General features: G+C 35.4%; 2 protein-coding genes across 2 annotated transcripts; both read left to right on the top strand.

Annotated features, from left to right (window-relative positions):
- Positions 1 to 2,697: 2,697 nt before the first annotated feature.
- Positions 2,698 to 3,890, top strand: LOC106374465 (protein MIZU-KUSSEI 1-like). The gene has a single exon (XM_013814483.3). It carries the CDS (start codon positions 2,966 to 2,968, stop codon positions 3,716 to 3,718), a length of 753 nt encoding a protein of 250 aa, XP_013669937.2. The 5' UTR covers positions 2,698 to 2,965; the 3' UTR covers positions 3,719 to 3,890.
- Positions 3,891 to 23,653: 19,763 nt separating this feature from the next.
- Positions 23,654 to 25,607, top strand: LOC106374464. Its single transcript, XM_013814482.3, has 4 exons — positions 23,654 to 24,162; positions 24,245 to 24,360; positions 24,851 to 25,246; positions 25,349 to 25,607. Exons 1-4 carry the CDS (start codon positions 24,000 to 24,002, stop codon positions 25,412 to 25,414), a joined length of 741 nt encoding a protein of 246 aa, XP_013669936.1. The 5' UTR covers positions 23,654 to 23,999; the 3' UTR covers positions 25,415 to 25,607.
- The last annotated feature ends 964 nt before the right edge of the window (positions 25,608 to 26,571 follow it).

Below are 26,571 nucleotides of genomic sequence, written 5' to 3'. Positions count from 1 at the left end.
CTCCTAGATGAAGTTTTTGGTAGAATATTTGCATATATAAAAAAAAATAAAAACTAAATAATTATATATAATTAATTGATTTTATTTAATAATATCTGAAAAATATGTTTATATCCAAAATTATATTTAAATTTTTAAAAATCACATTTACAATTAAAATATATTTATTTAAAAAAAAAATAATATTTCACATTTAAAATATAATAGAATTTATATAATTATTTATGATTCATTATTTTTAATAACAAAAACATAGAACAATATATTTTATATATTATAAATATAAATATATTTATATTATTTATAAATAAATATATTATATATTGTCTATTATTAATTTTTATTATAATTTTATATATAATCATTTACTGCTCTACCTTATTAAATATATATATGAGAGTATATAGTTCATGCATCATAATTTTATACATGATATATTAATTTTTCTAATTTTTATTTTATTGAAAAGTGTGTGACCAATAATGTTTTATACTTATTTTAAGGATTGACTAAATTAATTTTGATTTATATTTTTAATATTATTTTTTAGAAAAAGGTATATGCTTTAATTCTTGTGCATATACCTAAAATATCAAGAATTTTGAAACAGAGAAAATATCATTATTCAAGTGACAAACGACTATTTTTGAAAAGCAACAATAGTGTTTTTTTTTCTAAATGATTATAAAGCGAGTGTTCTAGCTTAGCTATGACATGAAGAAATATAAATGTTTTTCGTCAATACTTTAATAATCTTTTGCCGTTATATATATGAATATCAAATGCAAATTCGACTGTGTGAATCTATGATGACATATGAACCATGGTTTGATTTCCTGTAAAAGTGATGTCTTCGAAAAGAAAATAATAAGGAAGCGGCCAATTAATTCTTATTAAAAATGCTAAAGATGATGTTGATAAAGATTTCTGAACTTTTCTTTCTCAAGGTACCATGCTACGAGCATTTCTTAAATTCTAGGTTAAAAATCCAGTAATATCATAATTCCATAATTACACAAGCACTATAATCAATAAATATGTAATTTAGAATCAATGATTTATAAAACATCTTACGAAATGCTATAAAAAATAGCGGAGCATGATTGGGTTTTAATCATTGCTCTATGCATGCTTTGTTCTTAGGCCTCATGCCCTACATCATTATTTTCATGTTACATTTTCTTGGTAAAAGCATATCTTATAGTATTGATGGCAAAAGAAAAAAAACAATACAACACATTTCGAGAACATTAAATTCCATTTTCATATGAATAGTAGAAAATAAGAAAATGAGGAAAATGTTTTTTTTTTTAACACCTGAGAAAAACTGTTTAAACTTTTCTTTTCCCTACAAATGCTTCCACTTAGCTCGTTCGATTTAATATGTGCATATTTATATATGTAGATATCATATAAGAAAAAGTGAGTTAGTGCCAGCCACTGGAATTGTATTCCAAACATCAACAAATTATATAAAGCAAATGGATGCAAATAAAGCCCGACTTTTAGGGTGATTTTTTTCTTGATATGATTTGAATTAGTTTTATATGATGCTAAATAAGTTGATTATGAAAGAAATAAGAAATAGAATATCAAAGATGTTAAAAAGACGAAGTATAATACTATCAAACTAAAAAAAATTAAAATGTGAAAAATGATTGGAAGTGTCAAGTGGGCGTGGGACTACACTTGGAGTGACGCACGCGCACCATTCGCTTCCTTCCAAACGCACCGGTTGGATATTACATTAACAAATTGGCCCACTTCTGCTCCTCCCTTCCACCACTGCCTCCTATTTTCCTCTTTCACTTCATGTCTGTATAAGGATTATATTCTCTCACGCTTTATACTTAATAAAAGTTTATAGTTTGTCGAAGAAAAACAATTGGTAAAAAAAAAAGCAAATTTCTGCAGACTTATTTTATTTTTATTTTTTTGATAAAATGTGAATTTATACCAAAAAGAACAGTTTAATTAGTTCGCATCAGCTCGGCGAAGCTATTATAGTTTCATAAGACCAAAAAAAAAGTGGGAAAAACCTACATGAAACTAAGAAAGAAAGATCAGATAGTAGATCAATTACCCATGAACACCATAGATTTAAGAGATCCTTGGACCCATTGGGATGAATACGAGCCAGAATAACATCCTTAACACATCTGTCTAGTTGCTTGAACAGAACAGAAGCTGGGAGATATAGGCCTTCATGGAGCCGTGAGTTCCTTTCACGCCAAAGCAGATAGATTGTAGCTTGTGAGACCACATACTTGAGCAGAGTAGCAGGAAGCCGGTATCACTGAGCGAGTTCATAAATGCATCCCAGTGACCAATGAACTGGCGAGCACCCAAATCACTATTATTTAAAATTTATTAAGATCATTAAGAACTTAGAACAAGAAGATTTTACGATTACAAAAAAAAAAGAGGAAGATTTTTTGAGCTTATTTTTGAAATAACATGATTTGCCTTAAAGTTTTAGGTTTAAAAACACAAGAGCTTTGTTAGCACAAAACATACACATAAAAGGAAGAATTCTTCATGAAATTAAAAAGTTAAATGCATATCAAATTCCCTTTCAAATTATATAAACCGTGATGATCTTGTGGTTGGTTCTAAATGCACAAATACTCACGAGAGTAAATCAATATATAAATATGATAAATCTTTTCGCTTTATTTTTTGAAAGAATACTAAATTTATTGCAATAAAAAACCGAAGTTTTGTTCAATAAAAAACCTTTCCGCATTACTAGAAATGTGCGCTAGATTAAAGAAAGATATAAAGCATATACTATAATAATATTTTTTAAAAGTCGCCACTCTCCATGAGCACCACCTTCCTATACATATATGCCACTAAACTTCCTCTTCTTCTTCACACCAAAAACAAACTCAATAGTCTTTATTTCTTTAATTTCCCTCTCGACTCTCACTAAGTTAACTCACAAAAGAGAAGAGAAACAAGCATGAGAACGATGGTCGATTTAGGAAAGCATCATCATCACATGCAACTCATAACCACTCCAACCACCGTGGACTGCGCTCGTGAATTACGTCACCGACGAACTCTCCGCTCACTCATCGAATGCATACTCCCATACTGTTGCACTTACCAACAACCTTCCCCTTCGTGCCAAAACGACACTGTTTCGGTCTCTTCATCTTCTTCCTCCTCTTCCTCCTCAGACCACTCCTCCTCCTCCTCTTCTTCATCCTCTTCTTCCCGTAGTAACAGCATCATAAGTGGAACTTTCTTCGGGCACCGTCGTGGAAGAGTCAGTTTCTGCCTTCAAGACACCGCCGTGGGATCTCCTCCGCTTCTCCTCCTAGAACTAGCTGTTCCCACGGCGAAGTTAGCCAAGGAGATGGATCAAGCAGGTGTTCTACGCATAGCCCTCGAGTGTGACCGTCGTCGAAGCAGCAACAGTGGCCCTTCGTCGATCTTTGATGTTCCGGTGTGGTCGATGTATTGCAACGGAAGGAAAATGGGGTCTGCTGTGAGGAGGAAGGTGACGGAGAACGACGCTGTTTTCTTGAGGATGATGCAGTCTGTTTCAGTCGGAGCTGGAGTTGTGCCGGTGGATAAAGAGGAGCAGACGCTGTACTTGAGAGCGAGGTTCGAACGAGTCACTGGGTCGAGTGACTCGGAATCGTTTCATATGATGAATCCTGGAGGTAGTTATGGACAGGAGCTTAGTATATTTCTTTTGAGATCGTGAAAATATTCATGAGTATGTTGTAGTTACAAATTAATAAGATTATTGCCATTTTCGTGTTTCATTTTTTAGTCGTGTACATTGTAAAGTAAAACTACCGAAAGAGTAATATGTGCATATTTTTCATTAAGTAATATCTAATTTATATATGTGCAATTCATAGTGGTTATTATTATGTTTTTGCTCTAAAAGTATAGGTGTCGCCCTTAAACGTCCCTTTATCGCATCTACTCCTCAAATCACTAGCTAAAATTTAAACCTCTTAAAATCAACTAAAGGCAGCTATCATTCTTACGATATGCCGGGTACAATTGTTATAGTTTCATTCTTTTGGTTAATAAGACTACCAACTCCACTCACCAAATAACGGTTTACAATTTTGTTGAGACTAGAGACATAGCTAGTTAGCTACTACCTCAAAAACTGAATTGCTTTGATGTTGGAGACCTTAATGAGTACTAGTCTAAAGATCATCAAAACTGCAAATAAGGTAATGATGATAATAACAATAATTATAAGATTTGGGGTGTATTTGTTGGTAGGTTAACTTTGAAAGGGAGTGAGGCTAGACGTTTATCGCATCTATTAATTTGTACCATTTTTGTTAACCAAAAAATTTACAAACTAGACTGTAGAAAAGACTACGACAATACTATTTTTAATACCAATATGGTTGAATTACTTGCGTTCAATCGGCTACATTTTATCATCATGAATATGTAATTCGTTGAAAATTTCCCAAGGGACCACACCGTAGGCATGTCAATTGAACGTATGGTGCGTCATGAACTTCATGCTAAAGCAATGTGCGATTGGGACCAAACAGAGAACCACATGATCGAGTATCTTTGTTTTAGCTTCGGTGATGTGCCACTGTCGGACCTCGTTTCTCTTTTGCTTTTGTTTTTCTGTTTGTTTCTTGTCTCTTTGATCGCACCGAGCTTCATTTCGACGTCACTCATTCCCTTTTTTATTATGTAAAGAAAAAACACATTTACTTTTTGTCAATTGAATCTCTGGTTGGATACAATAGTATAATATTTGGCTTATTACTATAATATATACGCACGCTCTCGCTCGTCTAATTTATAATATACATTGTATTGTTCAGAGAATGTAGACAAGGACTTTATCAGTTGTAGCATGTACAATAAACAAAGAACATCAGTATACAATCATGGAATTATCCTCCCACAAAAAAAGAAAGTTATTTCACATGATACGTCAGAAAAAGAAAAACAATAGAGTCACTTCTGTTGATCGATATATTGAGATACATTCATTGTACACAAATACTGATTAAATAATTCGACATAACTAATATTATTGATAGCAAGAAAAATAAATAAACACACTATAATTAATACTTATATAGAAGCCGACGTCCCAGAAAATGACAAAGAGGCATGCAAAATCGTGATATCCAGCAAGGTATGTTAGACTCTTAGTCTTATTCTCTTATTGATATGTTCTTTTGTCCCCTCTTTTGTGTGAGTTAGTACTGTTTGTATGATTGTTCATGTTCTCCATTATAGATTCTCAAAATCCTTAAAGCTTTTATTTTTGTAATATGTAATGATTAAATAATGACAAAAGAAGAGAGTGAATAAAATTAAGGAAGGATAGGTGAGTGAGAAGGTATGAAAAATGGGAGATGCACACGAGGGTGCAATATAAACCTAACATATAAACATAGTTGGCTCCACAACGCATCTCCTTTAGTCTATTTTCACGTGTACTCTCGTCCCCAATTGATTCCTTTTCTCACTATTAAATTAAAATTTTATGATATATATTTATATGCATGTATGTATTAGTGCAATTGATATCATCCCGATCTAACCGGATAGAATGCATGTTGTTAACAACAAAAAATCGTTTGATATACGTTTCCATATGACATTTATGATTACGTTTTTCATGTGTATAAACTATAAAAGCATCAATATTTGGATGTCAACTCAAGTGAGTGAGCACTGTAATATGTTTTGGAGTTATTCTTGGATTCACCCCCTAAGGTGAACCTCTAGGTTCACCAACCAATAGGATTGTGTTATTTCATATTCGATATCTTTTAAAAAGGAAACAAAATATTGTCAAATTAAATTATCTTTTTAAAATTAAAAAGTAAAAAGAAATAAATAAAAAATAGTAGTAATTACAAAACAAAATATTTTTAACGTCGTCAGCAAAACATTAAACCCTAAATCCTAATCCCTAAACCCTAAAACCTAAACCCTAAATCCTTGGGTAAACCCTAAACTCTAGGATAAATCTTAAACTCTAAATCAAAATCACTAAACACTAAAACACTCAAGGGTTTAGGGTTTAGGATTTAGGGTTTAGAGTTTTAGGGTTTAGTGTTTTTATTTAGAGTTTAGGATTTATCCAAGGGTTTAGAATTTACCCAAGGGTTTAGAGTTTACCCAAGGGTTTAGGGTTTACCCAAGGGTTTAGGTTTACCCAAGGGTTTAGGGTTTAGGATTTAGGGTTTAGGGATTAGGATTTAGGGTTTAGTGTTTTGTTGACGACGTTAAAAATATTTTTTCAATTCTTTTTTCTGTAGCTTCTATTTTTTTTTTTACTTTTTTTTTTAAAAAACATAATATAACTTGATAATATTTTGTTTCTTTTTTAAAAAAATATCGAATTTGAAATAATGAAATCCTATTGGCTGGTGAACCTAGAGGTTCACTCTAGGGGGTGAACCCAAGAATAACTCTATGTTTTGTCCAGTTTATTGTCAGGTGGATTTTCACTTGATAACAGTTTATTATCTATTACATTCGGGTTAATTATGGGCTTCCAACTTAAAACTAATCGGTGATTAGTGGATTGGCTTTGACCCTTTATATATTACTTAAAGTCCATTTGAATTTCCGATGTGGGATACTTATCCCTAATATTATCTCTGCAGAATCCTGATAACAAAATGAAAACTTAACATGGAAACTTGGCAGGTATTCAATTCATTTTTCTGACTTGCACATTACTACATTCACTCTCAATGGCATCTAGAGATCTTCCTTCATCTTCACATATCTTAATTATAGCCTATGGTCTTGTATAATGAAAATTTACTTCTTTTTTATCGAGACAGTATAAGACCAGAGGCACTACAAGAAAACATAATCTTAACGAGGGCGGTTTTCCTCGTGAGTTCGTCGTAAAAGAGGTTTTACGACGAATTAGCGAGGAACCACGTTTGCTCGTTACTCATCCGTCGTAACACATATTTCCTCGCTAATTCGTCGTAACTTAGCGAGGAATATATTTCGTCGTAAAGACGAAGTAGATCATTTCGTCATAAAGACCACGTCAATATTCCACGTAAGGAGGTCGCTATATTTCCTCGTAAATACCTCGAAACGAGTTCTTCGTAAACTACACGTAACGACCACGAAAATATTTCCTCGTAAAATACTCGTTTATCTTTCCTCGTTATTTCCTCGTAAATGTTTTCTCGTAAAATACTCGTTTATTATTTCTCGTCATTTCCTCGTAAGGTTTCCACGTATATAGGTCGTACATTAGCTACAAATTTACTTCGTTTTTATTATTTTACAGAATTTAAAAATATATAAAAAAAATAATTAAAATTATTTAATTTATTAATAAAATTATAATTTAAAATAAAAATAAATCAATACGAAAATATTTTATATATAAATAAGTTTTGAATTTATATTACAACAACCGGAAAAAAAAAACTAAGAGTCGTTCATCGCCTGGTAGAATTCATCACTCCTTCTCGTAACATCTGCCTCGTTATGTACGTCGGATGACTCGCCTCGAATGGGATGTTGTTGTCGCATGTTCCTCAACATGGATTCCCATTCCGGATTTGTGGCCGCTATAACGTCCAAGAAGCCCTCGACTCTACCCATACGAGATTTTGTCGCGGCCAACTCGTTACGCAGCTCAGTGACTTCATCATCCCGTCGCTGACCATAAGACGATGTCGCTCTCGGAACATCGTTGACGGAACCAATCCCCAACGTCCGTCCCTTTTTTTTAGGGACAACCTTAAAAACAAAAAATAAATATTGTTAGTAAAAATTTAAAGTTATATTAAATGAATAATAAAAAATTAAAATTTTTGAAAATTTACCTCCTCGTCAATCTTATCTACTTCAAGTGTGGATAAGGTGACGGGTAATCCGTCGGTAGACTGCTGGGTCAGCTGGGTCTGGCGGTCTTCAACCCGAGCAACCACGTCGTTGTAGATTTGCTCGGACTTGCCATCTACAAATACGCTCACCTTGTTCTTGTGGGTCCTCTCGTAAAGTTCCATAAGAGACGGGAGATGTCCCGTCTCTTTGGCCTAAAAAACATTTAAGAAAGTTAGAATAAAAATATATATATTAAAAAAATTCATTTAATAAAATATTTAATTACCATTTCCAAACGGACACCGGCATGGGGTTTTTGGCCCGTAGTGTGAAGCATCGGCCCGTTTCCGTGCTCATCGACCGTGTTACGGGAGTTAGAGCAAGCCTGGGCGATTCAAATAGAATCAGGAAGGCGCCAATAACGGATGAGGCCATCCCACACATCCGTGGTGAGCTTAGCGGGTTTGCCACGCTCATATCCCTTCATGATCCAGTCACCCTTCCAGTTGGAGACCGTGTCCAACAAGCGAACTTTCGCCTTCGCGTTAAACTTCTTCCTCACCCTCTCAGTGATCCCCAATGCCCAATTATATTTTTGCTGTTGTAAAAAATAAATTAACAATTAGGTTTTTAGAAAGTATATATATAAATCATGAAAAAATGAAAGTATATATAATTAATTAATAGAAACTTACAGCGTAAATTTTGAACCACGTCTTTCTGACGTAGTGAGGCGTCTTACTCCAGTTCGGATGTGCCATGGAGAAGTAACCTTTGATCGTGTCGGTTACGTCCGATGCAAGACATCCGTCAACCCCCCCACCTGGAAAATACAAATTTAAAATATAAATTATTTTTTAATGTTATAAAAGAATTTTAAACGAATTAAAAAAAAATTAATGCAACAAACCACAAAGTTCCGTCCGGTCGGTCGGGGTCGATGACTGGTAAACCTTCTCTGCCTGGCAGACGGAGAATGTCCTCTACAGTGTACTGCGAGTAAGGAGCACTCGGAGGCACCATCAAATCGGGATGAATATCGGCGGCCATCGGAGGTGCCATCGGAGGAGGCACAGGAGGAGGCATCGTCAGATGAGCCATCGGGGAAGGCACATGAGGAGCCGATGGTGCACTTGAAGAAGTAGACCCAGAGACTCTCTGAGTGTATTGAGTCTCGGGGACAGTCTCCTGACCCGAAGAACCGGGAGCTGAAGAAGAGGCCGGGTCTAAACGACTACCCGGCTCACCGAAGATCTCTCTGTAATGGGCAGTAAGTCTTCCTTTTCGAACCTGAGAAAAAAATTAACTTTTTAAAATTAACATCAACAATATATTTCCCAACATTATCCACCTATCTAAATTCCCTATACTAACCACCTAATCTATCCTAAATTAACCAAATTAGAGAGGATTTAGAGAGGCTTACCATTGCTACGAAATGGAGAGGAAGTGGAGAGGAAGTAGAGAGGAAAGAAAGAGTGAGCGCTCGGGGGTATATATAAGATTACATATCGTCGCAAATTCCTCGTAAGGTTACGATGAAATAGCGAGCAGTTACAAAGGCCCGTGTTTTTTTGTACGAGGAAATAGCGAGGAATTACAAAGGCCCGTGTTTTTATATACGATGTTAACGACGATTTTGCTTACATGGAATTAACGAGCCTTGCTTTCCTATAAATATACCCACAACTCTCATTCTCAAACCACACACAAACTCCCAAATCACACCCTATCTCAAATCACATTCCTCAGCAAAATTCTATTCAAATTATAAATATTTGAAAAAAATAGGAAAAGGAGAAGATATTAGAATTCATGTGGGCGAAACTTACGTATTCTAATTCACATTTGAAGAGGACGCATTTCAGCTTCAGTATCCCTGGAAATTCGACTTCAATAATCTCCGTCAAGATCCCGTAGAAATTTGTTTCCCCTTTCACACATATTCCATAGTTACTGGTCACCCGCTGTCTACCATACTCATATGTATGAAAAGTATAGCCTCGTGTGAAATACATCTGTGATGTGGTGACCTTTACAAGTGGAGATTGAATTACTTCGTGTAACCACTTAGGATAATCCGCATCGTCGTCGTCATAATCAATCTGCAAAAATAAAGAGAATGTTAATGAAATACAGATCATGTATGAAAAAAGAGTTTGAGTTAATACCTGATTCCGCAACCACTTAATGAAGTGTTGATCTTTCCTTTTGTCTACGTCACTTGTGGATATACCAGGAAATGTTTCTTCGACTTGAGAAACAAATAGGCTGTAAAATCACATTTTATAGGAATGAATCTCTCGCAATTATACAATTAATTATACTTATATGTGTTTTGAAGTGTCAATATATGTTACCTTTTAAAATAACGCATCAATGGATCTTCGCAATTGAGTAGAATATAGGTGTGTGCACTATGAGCGTCTTGTTCACTCGACCACCAAACCTCTTTAGACTTCCCTCCGAGTCGCCCAATCTGGCTAAAGATGTCTGGAACACCAGCAACTGCATATGTTGGTGCAACACCACCATCATCATATCTTCTTGGAGCTCTTCTCCGGGTACGTACTTTTGACGCAAAGTAGTACGATGTGAAGTGAGAAACTTCTTCCGTCAAACTTCCAGCAATTATAGAACCTTCAACTTTGGTGAGGTTCTTTGCTTTTCCCTTCAAATATTTCATGGCTCGCTCATACTGATACATCCATCCGTAATGTACAGGTCCTCGAAGCAATGCCTCATATGGGAGGTGGACAGCTAGATGCTCCATGACGTCAAAAAATCCGGGAGGAAATATTTTCTCCAAGTTGCACAATAAGATGGGAATGTTCTCCTGAAGCTGTTCCACAACTTCTTCTTTAAGAGTGTGTGTGCTCAGATCCCTGAAAAATGTTCCAATGTCTTTTATATTCCAAAAAAAATTAAACACATTGTTAGTCATATATTATTTTGTAAATTATTGTGATATAATACACTACGTACCTGCAAGTGCTTCATGTACGTTTGTTGGAAGTAGCTCCGCAAATGCAAAGGGCAGTAGTCGTTGCATAAAGACATGACAATCATGATTCTTCATCCCGGAGAACTTTTGACCCTTTTCAACACATCTAGAGAGATTCGAAACATACCCATCAGGGAACTTCACTTCTGATGCCACCCAGTTGAACAACACCGACTTTTTTCTGAAGATAATCTGAATATCGGAACGGGAACTTGTCCATTGCTTTTACTATGTAACTCGCTTCTTGAGCAAATATCTGGCAAGTCCAACCTCGATTTTATGTTGTCTTTTGTCTTCCCTGGGACATTCAATATTGTATTCATGATGTTCTCAAAGAAATTCTTCTCTATACGCATCACATCGAGGTTGTGGCGCAGAAGAAGATCCTTCCAATATGGCAACTCCCAAAATATACTCTTCTTGTGCCAGTTGTGATGAACACTGTAAGTATCAGGCATATTACGAGGGACATGCCAATTACCACCCCAACGAACTGTTTCGTTAGCTCCGTAGTAGTCGATTTGCGCTTCAATTTGTTCTCCAGTTAGATATGGAGGAGGAGTGTCTTTCACAAACCTTTTGTGCCTAAACAAATTCTTGTTTCTTCTGTAAGGATGGCCAATGGGAAGAAATCGACGGTTACAATCAAACCAACTTGTCTTCCTACCATTCTTCAGTTGAAACGCATCTGTCGTTCCATTACAATATTGACAAGCTAATCTCCCATGTGTAGTCCATCCAGACAACATCCCATAGGCAGGAAAATCACCTATGGTCCACAAAAGCATCGCTCGCATCGTAAAATTCGTCTTCGTTGAACAGTCATACGTCCTCACCCCTGTTGACCACAAATCCTTCAACTCTTTTATCAGTGGTTGTAGGAAAACATCCAGGGACCTTTTTGGATGGTTCGGACCAGGTATTAATATGGTCAAGAATAGCAACTCCCGTTGCATGCACATCTCCGGTGGCAGGTTGTATGGTGTAAGAAAGACTGACCACAATGAATATTGTCTCCCTGACATTCCGAAAGGACTAAATCCATCTGTGCATAGTCCGAGATACACATTCCGGTTATTGCTAGCGAAATCCGGATGTACTTTGTTGAAATGTTTTCAGGCTCTTGCATCTGATGGATGAGTCATCTCACCATCCGTCTGAGTATGCTCGGCATGCCATCTCATCTTTCCAGCAGTCTGCTCAGATTGATACAATCTTTTCAATCTGTCTGTAATTGGTAGGTACCACATCCTTTGGTACGGTACCCTATTACGTCCCCGTCCTTGCGGCTTGAATCGTGGCTTCTTGCAGAATCGACATTCTTCTAGCTTCTCATCATCTCCCCAATAGATCATGCAGTTGTCGATGCAAACATCTATCATCTCCGAAGGCAACCCAAGACTATAAACCAGTTTCTGAATCTCATAATAAGAATCAGCAGACACATTGTCTTCCGGCAAATACTCTTTAAACAAGTCCGCCCATTCGTTCATGCAACTTTCAGGTAGATTGTGATCAGTTTTAATATTCATCATTCTAGCAGCTAACGACAATTTAGAGAGACCTTCTCTACAACCACTGTAAAGTGGTTGATTCGCCGCGTTTAACATTTCGTAAAACTTTTTTGCATCTATATTAGGTTCTTCATCTTCATCATGAGCTACGAACGCATCACCTACCATATCATGAACCCTATCATAATCTACCATCTCCTCCTGATGGTAACTATGTTCATTATGCAAATGATGATCAACCGGTTCTTTTTCCTGAAAATTGCTATTACTACTACTAGCTTCATTCTGATCATAATTAAAACCTTCTCCATGTTGAAACCAGATATAGTAATTTGGCGTGAAACCTCTATTTATTAAATGCTTCCAAACATTTTTACAGTTTGCCAGTTTCGAATTGTTGCATTTACGACAAGGACAGAACATCTTACCACTTTCTTGGGCGAGCGGTGTTGAATCTGCTTGATGCATAAATGTCTCCAGGCCCGCAAGGTATTCTTTCGTCACTCTCCCGTTAGCATCTCTATGCATATACATCCACTTCCGCAACTTGTAAATAGTCCCGGAGCCAGCCATTTTTTTTTCTTTCACGTTTTTTGTTGTTGGTGTGTTTAAAATGATGTTCAAACATCCATATTTATAGGAAATTTCGAATCTGGTAGTTGTAATTTTCCTATGAATTTACGACGAAAATTAATTAGGTGGCAAAAAAAAAACGTGTAACACCTACAAAGTTGGTGGATTCAAAATTTCCTCGCTAAATACACGTAAACTATTTCCTCGTAAATAACACGCAAAGTTTACGTCGTATTTACGAGGAAATAGTTTTTCCTCGTAAAATACTCGTCAAGTTACATCCACTTTACGACGAAACACTTTTGTCGTTACGTTACGAGAAAATAACGATGACTTTGGTTTTCCACGTAAGTTCCTCGTAAAATAGACGTAAATTTACGAGGATTGTTTTTCCTCGTTAAATTTCCTCGTAAAGCATGTGTTTTCTTGTAGTGAGGTAAGTTAAAGTTATTTTACATAAGTGCTTCATATGTCTCTCTCTCTCTAAAGATTTTTCTTCATAAATGACTAATCAGAATAAGAATCCCAACACATATGATCTCCAAAGATCACATTCATATTTAACTAAAACAATTACTAGATTTTGACTCGCGCAACTGCGCATGTGTTTTTTCAAATTGAATTGAAAAAATTGTAAGTTATGTCAGTTGCGTATTTAGATTTTGGATGGTGGAAAAATCAAATTGATATGTTTGATAAGTAACTTGTAATTTAATAATTCTATACAAAGCGAAAAATTTCTAGTGTTTTTTTTTGTAGAACATATTCACTTTGTTTTTAATATATGACGTTTTAGAGAATTCTTTTCACTCCAAATTAGATGATATTTTCAATTTTAAATGCAAATTTATTTATTTATTATCTTTATATAACTTTTATATTATCCAGTTAGCTTTTTCATTGATTGAATTATGATTAGGTGAATTTTTGGTTAGATAAATTAGAAAATTATTATTTTTCTTTAATTTGTGTGAACAAATCTAAATATCAAAGTAAAAGAATGAAAATAGTATCATTTAGTTGATTATATATATTAGTACATCAATATTTGTATATACATTTGTTTCACAGACAAAAAAAATATGCTATATTTTTTTCTATTATATAGATTACAATTTATTTTATATATCAAATTATTTTTCAATTTAAATTTAACGTTTGAACATCATTCTAGAGAGAACTTGATGACGTTTTAACATATGTGTTGTAAACTCTAGATATTATTTCAGCTGATAATTGATTAGTTTTAACAGTAATTTAAATGTATAAAAACATTGTATTCATTACTTTTCTAATCATCAAAATATTTAATAAAATCTATTTTGATGTAATTTTAATATAATTTTTACTATTTATTAGCAAGTTTTTATAGTTTTTGTAAACTATACTAAAATGAGATATAAGTGATCTTTATGATTTTAGGAGTTCATAATTGTGTGGTTAGTTTAATTTAAAAAGTAGAATATTCTTAGAAATTTTAAGATCTTTTGTTATAACTGTTATATAAATAATTTTTTTGTGATTTACAAATATATTATTGGTAAAATCAATAAAATTTAGAACCACAATATAAAATACGTCTGATAGATTATAATTATTAAATATATTTTAAATTTTGTTATATGATTATAAAAAATTATATTATATGTTTTAGAATGGTATTAATTTGATAAAGATTGTTAATTATACTAAAGAACAATCACATGTTGTGATAATTTTTTGAAATCATCAAAGTAATAACAATAACCATATGTTATGGCTGCATAATATAATACTAAAAATAGTATACACGATCATATGTATCTATAATGTTTTGAATTGTTTTTTGTTAATGATGTGATCTAAAAATAGTTAATGGCTTACAAAATAATTAATAATGTTGTTAACAATTATTAGATTAAAGGGTTAAAATATTTTTTATAAATCAGTTGGTATATTTAATTATATTTAATTGATTGGTCTTGACTACAAATTTTTGAATTTAGCATATATTAATAGTGAACAATTTTGAGATTCTCCTTAAAAATAGTATATTGTTGATTTTGTTAAGATATTAGTATGATATTTTTGTGATTATAATTATTATAAAAATGAATGATATGATAGTTAAATGCCTTTAAATGTAATGATTTTATAAAAAATGGTTTAAAATGAAATATCACACATTAAAGAAATCATGACTTCTGTTTTAATAGATAAGATACATAAAGATGAGATCTCATGTGCTTTTCAAAGATCCAATAATTTCTCCTACTAACAATAATCAAATTACATAATGTTTACCGCTATATATATGCAAAATGGCTTACATTTGTAAATATTATATGAACACAAAAGGGAAATTACCTCTCACAATCTCTTGTCTGACTTGAGAGTGTCTATGCGCTCTTGGAGGTGGCGCGGTCCTTCGGAAGGTAATAGTTGAATTTCTCATCTCCAAGCTTAGGCGTTTCCACATAAGGGTTTTTAGGGCCGGCTCCAACATTATCATGGGTCCTTGGACAGATTTTTTTAAGCTTTATTATTATTAATTTTTAATATTTTCATGATTATTAAAATTATTTTTAAAACAAAGTGTTGATTTACATGTTTTTATTTATTTTTGATTAAAATATTTTATATTTTCACATTTAGAACACTATCTAAATTTAAATCAAATAAATGAATGTTAATAAAAAGAAAAAAAAACAAGAAAATGGAGTGGGTCCAGGCGGTCGCACTGACCGCCCATAACTGGCGCTATTCCTACATAAATTGCATTTCATGAGTTTTCAGAGTTGCAATTACACTGCTGCTATCCAAGAATTCAGAGCAATATATGTAAGAGAGAGACTATCAGACTATGAGTCAACTAGTTTGCTACGGCTACGTAATAGTATATATTCCCAACACAGTCAGTAGTATACTGTATCTTATCATCTCTCATATACCATCACGTCCTATTTACATCTACGATAAATGATTTTTGAATCTCAAATCACATTACGAACATGGAGCTGTGTCTCACAATGTATGAAACAATGTCATCTTCAGTCATAGTCAGTTATGTTTGATGTAAGAAAATACTAGTAATACGTACATAATGTGTGTACGTAGTTGATAGAGAGGATAATTAAGGAGGAAGGAGATGGATGTACCTGAGGCCCAAATGTAGAATGAGATGCTTCATCGGATTTTGGTCATGTGGATGCATCACGGTCTTGACAGTTTCCGTTTATTTTGTGAAGTTCGGCTCTTACTAAAGGATCACTCTCACTAGCTATCTTGTTCTTCTATACGACCAGAAAGTTATAGTCTTGTTAATCAGTCTTTCCTTCTGCTTTCTCTAATGAATATTTGAACAAATATGCACTATATTTTAAGCAAAAAAACAAAACAAATATGCACTATATTCTCCAAGAAGCAAATGACAACATACGTACCTGAAGATCTTCCCCAAAGTTTTTAACCCCCTGGCCCTTGCACGAAGATCTCTCTTGGCAGTGGGAACTTGAAGAACCTGAGTCCAAGTTCTAGAAGGCTAAGAAAGTATTCTTAAGGTTTCTTTTCAGTGGCTGAATTAAATGTTCACTATGTAACCAACACTACAACTTGTAGACCTGACATGAGTGATCTTGATGAAGTTGCCTTTCTTCCTAGTTCCTATGTCACTAACCTGTTGCAGCTGTCACTTGGGATTTGAAGAGGTGACCTTTCGTCCTAAACCATTCAGCAAGAAAGGGTACACCGAAATTTATATCTTTCTTCCCAAGCTCTATCGCTGCTTGTCTTACATATACATATATTTCTGATTGTGTTCAACATTTCCACACCGTATGCTGTTGAAGAATAGATACATAAGGAGGTGAGTCTGCTTTTTTTATCACAGAAGTGGCATTGATTGAAAGAGGAAGTATGAATTATGAAAGGAGAACAATATGCTACATAACATGTTACCTGCATTTGAGAGTCTTCCTACTTCAGCTTTAACATTGCTAATAAATTTGTCTTTGTTCGTGACATATAGGTTGAGCCGTTGAGGCGGTCCTTAAGAATTTGTGCAAGCTTCTCTTCTCTTTCTTTTCTTCTCAACAGCCTGCAACCAAAAGCAATCTAACATGGTTAGCAAATAAGAATAAAAGGATGAATATGTACTCTATGTCCAGGTGACATGTCAAGCACAATTCTTTTATCCCTTCTAATAATCTAAACAACTGTCTCTCAGGAAGAGATTTTTAACCTTCTCAACAGCGTGCATGTGAGAAGAGTTAACAAAATTTAGATATGGTTTCTTATGTTTCATGGTTGATGTATGTCAGTAAGGGAAGGTAGTTAAAGGCTTTTCATTAAGCAGGACATATTCATAGATGATATATAAGTTCACCCTCATTTTTTCTATGATCATTTTAGTATCAGTCTGATCCCTTTCAGAGAGGATATCAAGTGAAGCCATTGACACCACATCAAGCTGCCCTATGTATTCTTCAAAATGTTCACTCCCATAAAGCATAGAAAATATTGCCGCGGGATCAATGACCTCACTGCAAGAATGAACAACACAAGTAAGAACTAAAAACCAACCAATTTCTTTGGCGACATGATGAATATCCATGTCCCAAACTCCATATGATGCAAACAGCTGAGTCACTTCTTGGAACTATCACAAGAGAACAAATAAAATATACTACGTTGGAATCCCTGACTTCCAACATGTTCTTATCATCAAAACATAGAATCACATGTACTGATTCTCTTAACAAGATATTAACTGATATTCGTAATTCCTGGAAACGCCTTAATTAACCAAATGTGAATGTTGTCTTTGTTAACTCATTCAAACATCTCTCAACCAAATGCACACTCTACGATCTCTCAACATTCAGAGCGAAATGAGATCACGTAAGCTAAATCATGACTTCAATAAGCCACTTTCGCACCTTATATATACTTTTCAGTACGTTTTTATGATCACATGTTTTAGACATTCATATATCTGAAGAGTCCAGGTTCACATTAATTATTTTGAATTTACGTTATGAAGAATTGCAAACTAGTACTCTTTGTATTTTGCGCTTTAACCATGTTGATTATCTAAAAGAAAATTTATAAACATGAAGTCCATGAAAAGAAACGGCAACGGATTTTTGGGGGTCTGGCCGAAGCTCGCGTTTTGTCACGTAGTACTTGTCGTTTTAGCATATGCATAAAGCTAAACACAAATACGACGAGACGTGTGAACAAAAGGCTGTGCCATCCGTATGGTTCTAATACAAATTAGAAAAGCTGGACCATGCTCGTCTCATTTGTTTATACCGATTTGCTCTATTCATTTTCTTGAAACACTGCGAATTAAAATGAGTGAATTTAATTATCTTACATAAGGTACACACACTTCAAGCAAAGACAAATCTTAAGGTTAATTTTAGTGAATCAAATGAACAGAAAATATGGATTCTTCTTCAAGCAAACATGGGAAAAAAGGACGTTCATGAGAAAGGAAGAAGAAGCCAAAATAGAAATACTTTTCTGTTAGTATTAACGTTGTGACAAATGAGTCACTATATACACTTGATAGAATCAGTTAACCAGAACAAACCGGGTGTGATAAGTGAAACTAACTAAACCGAATACAATGTAAAAGCTATATAAACCAATATTCCCCCTCAAGATGGAGCATAGATATTGATAAACTCCATCTTGCTTATGATATGTCGGAAAGAGTTTGGATATAGAGGTTTAGTTAGGATATCAGCAAGCTGATTCTCCGAACGCACATGAAGAGTTTTGATCATTCCTGAGACAACTCGCTCGCGTACAATATGGCAATCACGCTCCGTTCATGAAAGACGGCGTTGTTGGCGATGTGTATTGCTGCGGTGTTGTCACAGTAGAGGGGAGTAGGACCTGAGTGATCAATCCAAAGATCCTCAAAGAGGTTACGAAACCATATCACTTCGCGAACAGCTTCAGACATAGCTCGGTACTCTGATTCCGCAGATGAACATGAGACTGTATCTTGTTTGTTTGACTTCCAAGCAATAAGAGCAGAGCCAACAAACATACACAGTCCAGAAACGCTGCGACGGGTGTCAGGACAAGAACTCCAAGAAGCATCAGCAAACGAAGAGAGACGTAGATCAGAGGTAGAGGAATAGAAGAGACCTTGACCAACCGTTCCTTTCAAGTAATGGAGAACTTTGTACGCTGCGTGAAGGTGAGGAGTACGAGGAAGAGCTGTGAACTAACATAACTGATGTACTGCAAATGTGATATCAGGACGAGTAAATGTCAGATACAGAAGCTTTCCTATCAGTCGACGATACACCTCAGGATTTTCAAGTAAAACTCCATCTTCTGTAGACAATTTAACACTAGGATCCATGGGAATAGAGGCAGGTTTACAACCGAGTAATCCTGTCTCAGTCAAAAGATCCAAAATGTATTTCCGCTGACATAAAGTATGAGCGAGCAATTTCAAGCCCCAAGAAATATCGAAGTGTCCCCAAGTCTCTGAGTTCACAGTTTCAAGTGTTCCATCAGCATTAAGCTTGATTTTGAAAACCCACTTACAACCCACTGCTGTCTTCCCTGCTGGCAAAGAACATACAATCCATGTCTTATTATCTTCAAGAGCCGTTATCTCAATACCCATAGCGTCACACCATTCCTTGATCTTACGGGCTTGAGCATAAGAAGAAGGCTCAGGTATGCTATTGAGAGCATTAATAAAGATCATGTAAGGATCCGAGAGAGCAGCATAGGAGATTACGTTGGAGATGGGGTGTTCTGTTGAAGAAACTACAGAGGAACATTGGTAATCCTGAAGATGACGTGGTGGTTTAGAGATCCTCTTGGTGGGAACATTGACATGTTGAGGTATAACAGGAGGAGTAGAGCAGGATGCAGGCTCAGATGGCTCTGTAGGAGTGAATATCCGTGGGAAGAACCTTTCATAACCAGTAGGCGTAGAAGATTGAAGATATGGGAACAATGTCTCATGAAATACCACATTTCGAGATATAAATACGTTGTTGGTCTGTAGATCAAACAACTTATAACCCTTGTATCCTGAAGGGTATCCAAGGAACACACAAGCACGAGCTCTATCTTGAAATTTATGACGCTGCTTAGGAGAGGTACTTACATAACAGAGACAGCCAAATGTCTTTAGATTGGAGTAATTTGAAAGCTTGTTAGTAAGCATCTCATAAGGCGTCTTGTTGGAGATTACTGGAGAAGGTGTTCGATTGATGAGAAAGACCGAAGTAAGAACACAATCACCCCACATATTTAATGGAATCCCAGACTGGAACATCAGTGCACGAGCTACGTTGAGTATGTGCTGGTGTTTTCTCTCAACAACGGAGTTCTGTTCCGGAGTTTCTGCACAAGAGTGATAAGAGACGATGCCTTTGGCTTTATACAGAGCTTCAAAACGTATTTCAGGCGCATTGTCTGAGCGTACTGACTTAACTCGAGTTGAATATTGAGTTTCAACCATTGTAATGAAGTTTGGAAACACGGTAAGGACGTCGCTCTTCAGTTTGAGTAAATAGATCCAGGTAACTCGTGTGTGGTCATCGACTATTGTGAGGAAGTAACGGTAACCTTCTTGTGTTGGCTCAGAAAATGGACCCCAAACATCGATGTGAAGTAGATCAAAAGGATGGGAGCAAAGCTTAGGATTCAATGTGTACGTTAACTTCTTTTGTTTAGCTCGATGACAGATATCACAATGTAAAGATCCTTTATTCTTAGCTTTCGAAAATCCAAGTACATCATGGAGAAGGTCTAGTCTTTTAAAAGAAGTATGACCAAAACGTTGGTGCCAAACAGAAGCATCAACAACAACATTTGAATGAAAAATAGACGTATCCGAAGTAGCAGATCTATGATCTTCAAGATCCAGAACGTACAAGTTCGCTGTCCATCTACCTTTGCCAATCATCGACCCTTTGGAAGGATCCTGTATTTCAAAACATCCAGCATCAAAGATCACGCGAGCACCAAGATCTGACGTTAAACAACTGATATTCAAGAGATTCAAACGAAATTCCGGTATAAATAGAACATGCTGCAGGGTCAGGGTCTGAGTAAGTGTTATACTGCCCACACCACCAACTTTGATTGTTGAACCATTAGGAAGATTCACAAGAGGATGAACAGATGTATCAAGAGAAGTAAATGCCCTACGATCATGAGAAACATGACGTGTGGCACCGGAATCAATTATCCACGTTTGCTGATCAGTGACACAATTAGTGTAGCTCAAAAGACCAACAAAACGAAAAGTGGAGGAAGAGAATGAGATACCAGAAGGATCATGTTGTTGGACTGCAGAGACAGAAGCTGAATCAGACGGTTTAATATGTAGTTGAGAGCTGAAGTAAGCAATGAAGTTCTGAATCTGGTCCTTATTCAACTGACCAACAAGATTATCCAAGCCAGAAATAGGAGAAGACTGAACAGAAACGTTAGCAGCCACTGCAGTAGACTTGGGTTTATCATAGCCGGGTTTGCCTTTCTTCCAACCAACAGGGTAGCCGTGCAATTTGTAGCAACGATCGATGACATGACCGGTGTTACCACTGTGAGAACAAATTGCAGTAGACTTCTTGTGAAAGGCGTTCAACACACCAGATGAGGGGTTGCTTTGATCACTAGGAGCCGGTGTGTTAGCAGACGAGGTCAGTACGGAAGACTGAGAGGAGTCATGGCTAACATGAAACGCGGTAGGAGTGATCACAGAGCTAAACTGACGTTGACTGTCATCTTGATCAAGGATGTTGCAAATCTCAGCAAGATCAGGGAGGGGCTTCTTCATGATTATCTGAATGCGAATGATAGAATACTTCTCATTCAAGCCAGATAAGAACTTTATGATTCGTCCCCTCTCAACCTTTACCTTAGCAGAACGTTGACTGACACAGTTGAATGTGTTACAACACAAGCACATCTCTGAGGGTTCAGCACCATCGAGATTGTCCCAAAGTGTTTTGAGGGTTGTGTAGTAGCTAGAGAGATCCATAGAACCTTGGCAAAGGTCTTGGATTTGTTGTATCAGTTGAAAGGTTCGGGGAAGGTTTGTCTTGTGAAAACGATTGTGCAAATCATCCCAAATCTCAGTGGCGTCAGCAAACGTTAAGATACTACCATAGATCTGTTTGGTGACAGAGTTAAGCAACCATGACTTAACCATGCTGTTACAGCGAGACCATATTCTGAACAGAGGATTACCTAAGTCAGGACGAGGCAAAGATCCATCAACGAATGAGATCTTGTTCTTCGCGTCAAGAGCGATCTTCATGGCAGAGCACCACTGAGTGTAGTTGGATCCATCCAGCTGTACGGAAACGATCTGCAAGCCTGGATGATCCGCATGATGAAGGAACAGCGGAGAGTGAACGTTGTCGGGGTTCATCACGGCGGAGAGAGCGAACGAATCTCCGAGAGATGGGGCTGCAACGGCTTCAGCAGGAGAAGCGGAGCCACCAGGAGGATGATTCGAGCTACCAGCACGTGTAAAACGACCAGAACGACGACTGCGACGAAGATTGACCACCATCGCGATAGAATCGATGATCGGAAAAGAAAACCCAGAAAACGACAAAGCTCGAACGAACAGAGAACCGAAGGGGAAAATCCAAAACTAAGCTCGATCGAACACAAATCGTGAGAAGGAAACAATGTTGAGCTGAGCTCAACGCTCTGATACCATTTTAGTGAATCAAATGAACAGAAAATATGGATTCTTCTTCAAGTAAACATGGGAAAAAAGGACGTTCATGAGAGAGGAAGAAGAAGCCAAGATAGAAATACTTTTCTGTTAGTATTAACGTTTTGACAAATGAGTCACTATATACACTTGATAGAATCAGTTAACCGGAACAAATCGGGTGTGATAAGTGAAACTAACTAAACCAAATACAATGTAAAAGCTATATAAACCAATAGTTAAGTTTGTTGTTTTGTTTGTTTTTGAGCAGAATGTTGGATTTTGGAACAGTTATGTTTGGAGTTTATTCGTTTTGATCAAAGGGAAATTAGGGATCATCAGAAACATGTTGGGGGTTAAATCACAGGCTTAATGATTTAAGAATCACAATCACCATCATTATCTCGTTATATAATTCTCTCTTTATTGCTTTTACTCTTTGTTATTTATATGCCTCTTTATACTTGTAAGTTTTTTTTTTATGGTTCACACTCTTTTGTCAGATTTCTATCGGTACAGCATTATTTCCCGTGATAAAAATGATGGCACCTATATTTCTTAAACCATTTACTATAGTTGCTTATTTGCTTACAGAGAAACCTCTCTTTCTATAGATCAGCTGTCTTCCAATCTTATTCTTGAACTAATAAACCATGAGATTTATACCTCTCTTCTATAAATTTCCTTCTTCCAATATAAGTTTGGTTCAAACAAGAGATTAATCAATCTGATCAAGCCGAGATGGTCATGGCCCAGTGGCCATGCCTTGTGACAAAAGTTCACCTTGGCATCAAGGGTTCAATCCCTCCTCTGCTCCAATGGGCTAACGGGCCGGCCCGTTGTGGCCCGAAGTTGACAAAAAAAAAAAAAAAAATCTAGATATGTAAGAATACTGTTTTTATATTAATTTCTTGAAGCATACAAGATAGAAGATAAGTGTAAGAGTCTAGTTAAACAAATCCAAGAAAGAAAAGTAGTTATAGACTTTAACTAGTCAAATGTTTTTTTTATATGCAAACTTGTACCTGGTACTCATAATTCAAACTCAAATAATTTTCATTTTCATTGTTAATTCAGTATAGTGATGGAAAATTTTCACAAATAAAAAAACACTCCTCAAAATTCTCAATCTTCTCTATTTATTCAACACAGACACATAAACGTAAAACAGACAGACACTCACTGCACACTTTTCAAAATACTCTTCTCTTTCTTTCATCTCTTCTCCCTAAGCTCCATAGGCACACTAACCTCTCTTTTGACCTACTGCGAGTGAGAGAGAAGCCTGCCTGCAAAGATAAAAAGGGAAGGCATCATTGAAGTTCTTTACCTCTTTTTTTTTCACAATCTCTTAACCTAGGCTTCTCCCCATTTCAAGCAAAAAATAATGGTTTCATATCAGAAACATCTCTCTTTCTCCTCCTTAATGCTGGTCTTCTTCTTCTTCTGCTTCCTCTCTCTCTTCTTTCGTCCTTCTCTCTCCGCCACTTTTCTCGTCGATGGTATCTCTGTCTGGAAAACTCCTGTTGTCCATGTCGGCGACTCCGTTAGTAAGTGTATTTTCAAGTACAGTCCTTTTATTTCTCCTATTTTGCTAGATTTTCTCTTAATTAATTTGTTCTTTTCCCCCAGTTTTCAGACACAAGTACGGATACGATCTCTACATCTTCAGGACTAAAGATGCATTCAATGTCTGCAACTTCCCTCAAGCCACTCTTCTTACAAAACATAACTCCACCTCCTTCACGGTATATATATTTCTTTTTCACATTCACATTTCTCTTAATTCGTTACAAATTTTGAAAATAATCTGGTTAATTGCTTGAGAGGGTCTGAAATTCATATGGGTTTCTCTGAAATTTCATAAAGTTTTGATATTTACAAGTTCGCCTTTTTCCTCTCTGTTCTTGAGATTGACAAAGAAAGACTATTCCTCTGTTTTCCTCTGTTTTATGTCTGAAACCCTCTTTTCATTATTAATTTAATAGTTTAAGTGGATTAGTATTAAATATAACTTAAATCCGATGCTTCGTTCTCACAAAAAAAAGTTAAATTGATTTTTTTTTTAACACACCGTTAAATTGATTAAAGTCATAGTTTTAGACGCAAAAAGTCATATGTTCAAGGCTCAATGATAATCAAATCTTCCTTTTACATTCTTAAATTTCGAAGTTTCAAACCTAAACATGTTAACTTTCACTCTAGTAATCTTTTTATTGTCCCTTAATTCAAACGCAGTGGTACCCATCAAGAACAGGCTCTTACTACTTTTCTTTCAAAAACAACACATCTCACCTCAAGACCTGCCAACTCAACCAGAAGCTCTCAGTTCAAGTCATTCTCGCCAATGCATCTCCGCCGTCGCAGCCACCAACACCAGCAGTGGCTCCTGTTCCTGTCTCGGAAGGAGGAGTGGTCTCATCTTCTCCTTCTTACCCATGGCCATTAGGTCCAAGGGAAGGTTCAGCTATCTCTCCGGGACCATCTCCGTCAGAGATCACGTCGGTCTCGGTACCAGGAGACGGAGTTCCGTTCATCAACAGTAATCCGGCTGTGCCACTTCCCACCGGAGATGTCGACTCTACTTCCATTAACCCTTTGCCCACCACCACTTCCACAAATTCAGCACGTCAGGTACACTCAGTGCAACAACAATAAACACACATAAATACTATATTTTCTTTTCAATACGAATTGAATTTATTTATAGGAATGTTTGATGTTGTGTGTGTGCAGGTGATGATGATCACAGTAAAGCTGAAGCTAGTTTTGTCCTGTGTAGCCATGTTTTATCTATTCTAGAGAGAGAAGAAGGTTTTCTGTAGCAGTAGCTTTACAAGGGAGGAATGATTACGTTTTCTGATCTTAATTGCTAATTACAACTCAAGGTTAATCTTGTAATCATGCATTCTCCTTTTTGCTCTTATGGTTAGGTGGTCTCTTGTGAGAATCTTAGGGCGATGTGCTATTATAAATCAATGTTGTTTCTTTCTAATCTCTTTGTGGTCTCCACTAGCTACTCACTAAAATGTCTCAGATTTCTTTTCAGAATGCATAGCTTGCTTTAGGCTTTGATTGGTAGAGCATTAGCATTATGCTCTACATTATCCAATCAACAATTGTTAGAAAAATATTAAAAAAAGCATTTACTAAATGCTAATGCTCTACAAATTCTCTCTGGCCAATGCTCTCATATGAAACTTTTAGAAGAACATTTGCATTTAAAATTTATAAAATTAAATAAAATATATAATTAATTCATTTATCTTATTTAATAATATCATAAAATTATTTTTATATCTAGAAAATAAAATTTTGATTTCTAAAATTAATTTATAATAAAAATATATATTTACAAAAAAAAGAGTATTTCACATTAAAAATATAATTTAATTTATTTTAAATGTGAAATATTATTTTTAAAAATATATATTTTAATTATAAAACTTATTTTAAAATAATATTTTTCGATATAAGCATAATTTAAAAATTATTAAATAAAATAAATTAATTATATATCTTTTTAATTTTATATGTTAAATATATTTATATATATATTAGAAATATATTCATTAAAAATAAATATATTATATATTATATACTAATTTTTATAATAATTTTAAATAGCATACTCATACTGCTCTACCAATCATCTTATTAAACAGTTTAGAAAAAACATACAGCTCCTGCAGCATATTGCTTCTATAGCATACTGCTACCGCCAATGCTAATGCTCTACCAATCAAGGCTAGTCGAGCTATACTATACACTAACATTTCCTTTTAGTTTGAATTTTAATTTCAGACTATAGAATATAGACAGATATAGAGGGAAATTAGATTTAAAATCATATGAAGATTAATGTGAACAAGATTCTATTGATCTTTTGCAATAACGGGATGGATAAGACATTAAATTAGAGAAATAGCCGTTATATTTCGTGAATATGCAGACGACAA

Source organism: Brassica napus, chromosome C7, assembly GCF_020379485.1.
Source record: "Brassica napus cultivar Da-Ae chromosome C7, Da-Ae, whole genome shotgun sequence".
Lineage (NCBI taxonomy): Eukaryota > Viridiplantae > Streptophyta > Magnoliopsida > Brassicales > Brassicaceae > Brassica > Brassica napus.
Note: the sequence above shows the minus strand (reverse complement) of the source record. Positions and strands in the feature narration are given on the sequence as shown.

Coding starts and splice junctions, on each gene's coding strand:
- LOC106374465 (XM_013814483.3), top strand. CDS start 2,966: ATGAGAACGATGGTCGATTTAGGAAAGCATCATCATCACATGCAACTC.
- LOC106374464 (XM_013814482.3), top strand. CDS start 24,000: ATGGTTTCATATCAGAAACATCTCTCTTTCTCCTCCTTAATGCTGGTC. Junction 24,163..24,244: donor CCATGTCGGCGACTCCGTTA/GTAAGTGTATTT, acceptor CTTTTCCCCCAG/TTTTCAGACACAAGTACGGA. Junction 25,247..25,348: donor CCACAAATTCAGCACGTCAG/GTACACTCAGTG, acceptor GTGTGTGTGCAG/GTGATGATGATCACAGTAAA.